This window comes from Benincasa hispida, chromosome 9, assembly GCF_027475165.1.
Source record: "Benincasa hispida cultivar pf3 chromosome 9, pf3_genome.v1.1, whole genome shotgun sequence".
Taxonomy (NCBI): Eukaryota; Viridiplantae; Streptophyta; class Magnoliopsida; order Cucurbitales; family Cucurbitaceae; genus Benincasa; species Benincasa hispida.
The window spans coordinates 96,379,082-96,387,048 of record NC_143486.1 but is presented as its reverse complement, the minus strand read 5'-3'; the positions used below and the strand labels follow the sequence as shown (position 1 = coordinate 96,387,048).

The following is a 7,967-nucleotide window of genomic DNA, read 5'->3' as shown; positions in this document are numbered from 1 at the left end:
AAAAGTACATAGAATCTATGGAGTTCATCTTAATTTTATATATTGCAACTTTTTTTTTTGTTAGTCACTCTTTAATTTACTAACAACAATTGAAAAAGGGTTGACTTTATAATTACACATTATGCATTTAAAGTAGGATTAACAATTCATTGTTGTAAGAGTGAAAATGTGAATTAATGCATAAATATACTTATCAATCTAATTTTTCATTTATATATATGTTACTAGGTAATCACTAGAAACTAGAAAGGCTATGAATCAAAACCAGTACACGAGCATTTTCTAAAATTAAAAGGGATTGGTTCGTAAGTCGCATTTACATAAATTAGACAATCATCACATATACAAAATGAGTAAAGAAATCTCAAAACAACTAACATATTATCAAACCTGCCTCAAGATTCTCTACTAACACTACATTGCCCCTTAATACAAGTTCAATAAGGTGTCATAGAAGGGTATAGTATGAATAGGAGCGCACATCCACCTTCAAAACCTATGTTTGTTCAACGACACTAATTCAACATTTCAGTTTATACTAAATTAAACAACGAAAAATGTTGGGTATGACACCACACCAATGTGAGAATCTATCTTGCATGCTAGTTCAAGGTGGATGATCAAAAACATCAAACTCGAACAAGTAACAATCATATTCATTCAAGTAAGACCATGCAGTCACACATCTCACACACATAGATATTTAATGTTTTATTTACTTTTTTCACATTGAAAAGAAAGAAAAATTTAGGGACCACAATCATTAATATGTAGTTCAATAAATAAATGTGTTTCTCGTCTTTCTCATTTTCTTTTCTTTATAAAACTATTATATTAAAATGCAATATATTGTTGTGGATTTAAATGTTAGTTCAAATAAGCAAAGCATAAGTTTTATATATATTAAGTATTTCAATATTCAATTATATATCCATAATAGAATATAGAGAAAAAAAATCAATCTATATCTCTAAACTTGAATCAGTAGATATAGCTATTAAACATATAATTTGAAACATGTTGAGTTTATTTGTTATTTTAGAGTTTTTGTTTTCGAACCATTATTATTATTATTATTATTATTATTATTATTATTATTATTATTATTATTATTATTATTAATAATGTTTAGAAAACATATGATTTCTTAAAATATTAATTTGATATTACTTTAATACAAGTGGACCTTGTCGTGGGCTCGTAGTGGTAGCTTTGCATTTTGGGGCTCTAGAATGACGTTAATCTACCGTTTAATTTAATTAATTTATTGTTATTATTTTATTAAATGGTTAATTTAACACTTAAGAATACTGAAACTTGGAGAGCTCGTGTAATTGGAATTATTAAAAAAAAAAAATTATTAATCTAATCTCAGTTAATTTAATTAAATGTTTTGTTTAAGACTGAGGGAGGATTATACTGTCTTTTAATTGTGCATCGAACATGAATGATGAATCCACTTGCCACGTTGGATCTCCCTGGATCTTCATTTTTTAAATTTCTTTATATCTATTAAATTATGCATTTTGTTTTTACTTTCCGTACTACTTTTAATTTTTTTAATTCATTAGTTTTTAATTGATCAAATTTTATTGTCAATAATAGTAGTTCATATTTATCAAGATTCATCTCGAGAGATTATTAATCAATTTACCTAGACAATATAATTAATTTGTGTTGATGGTAAAATCTAGACAAAAGAAATTCACATGACTTTTAGAATTTATAATTTTAGAGAAAGAAAACGACTTGCAAGAAAGAAAAAGAAAACACAGTCAACATTTAGAAAGAGTCAGTGCAAGCTAGAGGGGTAGAAGAACTTTTACTTTTGGGTGTGTCTATGACCCCCTATTTATAGTATGATGGATTTGAGATTCCAAACCTAAAGATAATTAAGAAAAATTGATTTAGATTGGCTACGAGCCGTAGATTATGGCCTACGGAAAGTGGACCCTCAAGGTCGAAGTGACTCGACCCAACTCCTTTTTGCCTCTTGCTATTTTTCTCTTTTGGCTCATTGGTCCATTTCATGTAGTTCTCTGATTTTTATGTGGCAACTATTTTTCTAAATTCAGAATTTCTGATCCAAAACAATCGCTCTATATAGTAAAGTATAAAGATAAAATTGATATTAATGAAGAATTACCAAGAAATTCTCTCTAAAAAAACAAAAGAAAAACAAATTGGAACCATACATCATAGTAAATGATACACCTAAATAAATGGTGGAGAAAAACATCTCTTCAATTAATTAGGTGTTTTTAACGAGTTGGATTTGGACATTTTGGATATTTTGCTAGTTGAATTAATTAGTTAGCGTGGGACATTTTGGATTTTTTGCTAGTTGAATTTTGATTTTTTTTCCTTTTAAATTTAGTTTTAAAGAGCATTAAATATTTGAGTATGGGAAAAAAAAAACATAAGAATACAATTATTTCCCAAATATCCTATTTATGTTTTACTTCTCACTACTTAGAAGGAAAAAAAAAAAACTTATAAAACATGAACGTGCACTTTTTTTTTTCTTTTAGTATTTTAAACAAAAATTACCACATTAACGGCATATGCTATATTTTTTTAATACTCCACTTGTTGAAAAAAAAAATTCGGCCTATTTTTCAAATCTCGTGCATCAAATTTGCTATTCAATTTGAAAAAAAAAAATAGTTAGGATTTAGTTTACATGAGTTTGAAAATGAGAATTTAGTCTACAATATTTTAAATTATAATAAATTAAAAATTTAATCCCTATAATTTAGAAAAATTAGAATTTAGTCCCCATAATTTTAAAGTTATGAATTTTAGTAAAAGTAAAAACAGCCTCTAATATGATAAAACCAAATAGTTTCTATGCTTTGATATAAAGTTAATTATTTATGACTTGATAAAACAAACCCTTTTAAATAGTCTCTATCTTAGGACTATGTAGGAAATTTTTATCAAATCAAACGTAAATTAAATTCTAACTTTCTCATTCTATAAAGGCCAAATTGGTAATTTAACCTAAATAAATAAAGTAATAAAAATTAATTTCAGCAACATGTAGAAGATCTATAGGGCCCCAGAGAATTCTCTCTTTTTAGATCTCTATCACTTTTATGTTATGTATTGTTCTTGTGTTCCTTTATCCTTTTTTTTAACTTGACAAAATTTCTAAAAGCAACTATTTTATATTTATTATTTTTTTAAAAAGAAAATCTTATTGCTTTGTTTTTTCTAGTGTTTTTTAGTTCTCAAACCTAGAATCATAAGAAAAATGGAGCATGTTTAGTATGGCCACACCCCAATATCAGAGTCTCCATCTTTCTCCATTACTCTTAGCATCAAAGGACCAAAGTGGCCCCTATGAATACAATCTCTAAACAAAAGTTTTCCCCACTTATTTTCCATCACTGCCCCATAACTATATCCAAAAAGTAAAATTAGACAACACACTTTGAGAAACATAATCACATGTGAAATAAACTAGAGTTGATGTTAAGACAAACAAAGTTTAGATTCAATCGTATCTTAACAAACTTAGATCTTTAGAGAGCTTGTTTGTTTGGAATGATTTTTCAATTAAGTCATTCCAAACAGGCGAGTATTGACCACAAAAAATTAGACCGCGGTTGAGTATGCACTAGCAATAGGCAATGAAAAACAAAAAAATAGTTTGAGATGATAAGAACTATTCAGTTGAATTGTACAAAAGAACTTCTCTAGTACTGCTCGTTTACAAGGTCATTTTCCCGATTTCCTCATATCTTCTAAGACTAAAATTTAGAATAAAGCTGAACAAAATCTACTAAATTCATCTACAAGCAAAGCTAATTTGGTTATCCTACTTTTACCTTCAACATCATCCAGCAGGTTCCCAAAAAGTTTTGTCACACCCTGGAGCAGAAATTGATACAAGGAAAATGTACCTTAGTTCACGTGAATGAAACATCAAGCATGGCGCTCCACGAAGAGTTTCGATTTTCGAGCTTTAACCAGTAAAATCTCCTCCATTCATCGTCAAACTGTTATAACAATTATTGTCTACTGGCATTAGTTTGGCAATAAAGAGTGGAGAATGGAAGGGTGTTTGTTAATATCTATGGCAAACCTTATGAGTGCAAGAAAATGACTAGAAGCCGAAAAAGCCAAGCTCGCTGGCTTTTTCCTTCTCAAAAGTTTCGAAGTATTGGTAGATGATGGTGACTGCAAGAAGAATTCCTGTCCCTGAACCAATTGCGCCCATAAAATCAGCCAACACGGTGAGGGCACCAATGCACATGCCCCCAAATGCAGCCGCAGTTGGTATGTAGCGGTTCAGCTCTTTCTGTAGGTTTGATTCCCGGTGTCCAGGCATCACCATTTGTTGTTCCTGAAATCATCATATACAATAAAAATAAACATTGTAAATAGAAAATTTGCCAATCTCCATAACTTGTTACTTGTACTGTTGTACTAAACAAAATTAAAGATTTGTCTTTTTGTTATATTCATATTTATGTTATTTACAATTTTGGCCTTAGGATTTAGAGGGCACTATATATAAACTCTTTAATCCCAGAGGCACACACTTTTGTAATATGTAATATGATATTTCTCTCTAACAATAAAATTGTTCTCTCACTCTAATCATACGTAGCTAACACTGTTAGTGAGCCACATCATCACTATGTTAATTTCTCTACTGTTTACGTTTTTTGTTTTCTTTGATCATTGATTTCATCATACTTTTGATGCAAGATCTTCGATCACTAAGCCAGATTTTCAATTCATGATGTAAACCACCAATCAACAAAAGCACCTTTTAATTCTTCTGACTCTCGCTCACTCTCACTCTCGGCCTGGAAAACCACCATTGAAGTGAAAGCCTTAAATTCATTTTTGTGGGATTTTTGTCAACGAAATTTTGTTTCTTAATAGATTTTCTACGATGCCTTGTACTCTTTGTATGATTCAAATGCGCTTACCATAATTCAAACCTTCAATCAAAACCACAATCACCTAAAAATTCCTAAATTTCCTAAAATAAGCTAAAATGCTTCTTTGATGGTCAATTTTCCTGTTGGGAAGAAAAATATTTTCAATTTAATTATAGAATACAGGAACCTTGATATGGATCTTGAGACTAAGAAGGACATTGGACAAATGATCATCTAATGTTTCAGGATAACATCTGACGACTGACATTTTAAAAAACTGAGTACCTTAAGCTGCTTAGCAACATCTCGAGCAGAAGATCCGGATACTTCAATCCAGGTTTTTGAGAAAAGAGCACAAGCCGACAACATAAAAACCAGATAGAACACGGCATGATAAGGGTTGGCTGCCATATCAGCTAAGCTGGAAAAAGATAAAGACAACTATCAAATGTTAGAATGAAGTCATTAACTTGATTGTTAAGAAAAAAAAAAAAGAGAAGAAAACAACACTGATTTCATAAGGAATAAGAATGACCTTGAAGGTGCAGTGATATAATAAGCAAGACCGCCCACAGGAACAGATTGACCAGCTGAATACTCGGATTCTTTCCATATACCCAAAAGATTCACGAGGAAGTTTCCACTGTACTTCCTGTACAGCAACTGTGCAGAAATTTACACAATGATCAGTTAGATGCCAAAACATTACTACATATTAGGCGTCCTGCAGTTAATGCAGAAGGTTGATCTACCTGAGAGATGAAATAAACATTTGACACAAGTGCAGATTGTAGAATGATTGGCATGTTGGAAGTGTAGAACAGCTTGATTGGGTATGAACCTTGTTGACCACGGGCATTCTTTGACCTCACAGGCAAAACCACCCGGAATCCTTGGAAGTAGATCACAATTAAAAAGATGAAAACTGTTGCAAGCAGATTTGTCACATTGGGAAGATTTTGCCGGTAAAATGCTTCACGAAGTGCTCTGATTTTGTCTGATCGAATTATCAACAGATGAAATAGAGCAATAACGGCTCCTTCAAATTCAACTCCTCGTCCACTGTTGATTGTAGTGGGACTAAATGCTTTCCAAATAATGTTCTCACTGCAAATTAAAGAGAATTCAAGGAGTTGACTCTTAGAAACAAGGTGACATGCAGTGTAGTAAGAATCATAAAAATTGCGAACACAAACATCTAAAGCCAAACCATGAGAAAAAGGAGGAAAAGGAAGTTACGAATCTCACCAGATATTGGTAGCAATAAAGAGGGAAATTCCAGAGCCAAGGCCATATCCTTTCTGAAGAAGCTCATCTAAACAAATGACGATGATACCAGCAAAACAGAGTTGAACAATAATAAGAATGGCATTTCCCACTCCAAGTTGACCAACACTACCATACATGCCAGAGAGAACATAAGCCACTGCCTCCCCGATTGCTATGAGTATACCAAGCAATTTTTGTGCCCCATTTCTATTGAGCAGAAGATGAATCACCAAGTGAGGAATGAACAATAAAATTCACAATACCATCTTGGGGAATAACAAGAACAATACTCATAATCACTATGCACTTTAGAAAGAAACTAAAAACAAAATGGAACGAAAGGTAAAGAAAAGAACATAAAAACTGAAAGTCATTGAGGGCCAGAGAAGCACTTACAAGAGTGCACGATCCTCTCTCACATTGTTGTCAACTTCAATAATCTTAGACCCAGCTAAGAGCTGCATCACCATTCCAGATGTGACAATGGGGGTTATTCCAAGTTCCATGACAGTGCCACGATTTGAAGCAAGAATCACACGCATCCAGTAAAATGGATCCGCACCCGTTGTGGAGTGAATGCCATACAGAGGGAGTTGGCTGCAAACCAAAAAGATGAAAAGAGAAATCACAGTGTAGATGACTTTCTCTCTAAATGGCACTTTTCGGTCGGCATTCTGAACTTCTGGGAGGAATGAAAGAAACGGTCTGACTAAGTGAAGAACTCGAAATCCACCCCCCATTTTCCTTTATTCGAGCTGTTGAAACAAAACAACAATTTCAGTTAATCTACAATACTACAAGTTCATTAGAGAAATAGGCTATTCTCATAATCTCATACCTATCTTGTATCTTCATAAATAGTTAGAAATTGTCCCATAAGCTAAATAACATCTCTTCATCCAAAATCGTCAAGTTCACAAATCATTGATTAAAATGAGCAATAAGAAGTCTTAAACCACAAGGAAAAATCTACAAATAACTTAAACTAACATCCTGGCATCCAAGATGAACAACGTACACTCATTCGCATAGAAAGTTAGTTCATAGCTTCGGAAATTTACACATCAATCGATAAATAATAGGAGGAATTTAAAGATTTAATCACATCGTTCATAAGACGCTTTATGATCCTAAATCATCAAGTTCAAAATCAACTATCAGAATGAGCAATAAGAAAGTTTAGAAATAACTTAAACCTAACATTCTTGATTCTAGCATATTCAAAATTGAAGTACATGCATTCTCATAGAACGTCACGAACAACGATCATTCGGCCATGAATATCGACATTGTGTAACAGCATTGATTCTTGAACTTAGTAACCTTCAGATAAAAGCCATTAAAGATGAAGATCAAGTGCTCTAGAAACATACCGGAATAATATCTCCAGAGACGGCGAGATACGGTTGATTGGACTGGAACTGTACGGAAGCTTCCGATTAAGGAAGAAGTTGAAGCCGGGGAGAAATCTTTCTTTTTATTTATATTAGAAGCTCGCATGCTTTTCGGGCCACGACACTCGACCAATAGATAGATGCCACGTAGTAAGTTGCTGACGTGGTAGCGACTTTTTGACTTCAAGGTGGGGACGTGGAGGTTCCGTCTGTATTTTGATAATATCTTACATTAATTTTATTATTATTTTGTGATCATAGATTTCATATTTCATCTAAAAGCGTTAAGATTTCGTCAAAAATAAAGATTATATATGAAAAATAATATTTGGAAAATTTTAATGGATATTTAAGTAGAAAATCATATCTTCTACTTTTGAAAAATAAAATCATATCTTTTTATTAT

At 32.1% G+C, this 7,967-nt stretch overlaps 1 protein-coding gene across 2 annotated transcripts; it reads right to left on the bottom strand.

Moving 5' to 3' along the window:
* Nucleotides 1-3,631: 3,631 nt before the first annotated feature.
* LOC120085322 (SecY protein transport family protein) lies at nucleotides 3,632-7,669 on the bottom strand. Of its 2 annotated transcripts, none has more exons than XM_039041253.2 (8): nucleotides 7,541-7,669; nucleotides 6,564-6,922; nucleotides 6,147-6,374; nucleotides 5,651-6,005; nucleotides 5,434-5,561; nucleotides 5,184-5,319; nucleotides 4,091-4,351; nucleotides 3,632-4,004 (listed from the first exon to the last, which is right to left on the bottom strand). In XM_039041253.2, the coding sequence occupies exons 2-7, from the start codon at nucleotides 6,905-6,907 to the stop codon at nucleotides 4,112-4,114; spliced, it is 1,431 nt and encodes a 476-aa protein (XP_038897181.1). In that variant the 5' UTR covers nucleotides 6,908-6,922; nucleotides 7,541-7,669; the 3' UTR covers nucleotides 3,632-4,004; nucleotides 4,091-4,111. The 2 variants fall into 2 exon arrangements, with proteins under 2 accessions (XP_038897181.1, XP_090173097.1); XM_090316971.1 differs by lacking the exon at nucleotides 7,541-7,669 and adding an exon at nucleotides 7,364-7,380.
* Nucleotides 7,670-7,967: the final 298 nt, after the last annotated feature.

Bases quoted from the DNA above. Each gene is read 5' to 3' on its own strand.
- LOC120085322 (XM_039041253.2), bottom strand. From the start codon at position 6,907: ATGGGGGGTGGATTTCGAGTTCTTCACTTAGTCAGACCGTTTCTTTCA. The intron at 6,375-6,563 runs GTAAGTGCTTCT...TCTGCTCAATAG, and splicing joins AGAGAGGATCGTGCACTCTT to AAATGGGGCACAAAAATTGC. The intron at 6,006-6,146 runs GTGAGATTCGTA...TTTAATTTGCAG, and splicing joins TTTATTGCTACCAATATCTG to TGAGAACATTATTTGGAAAG.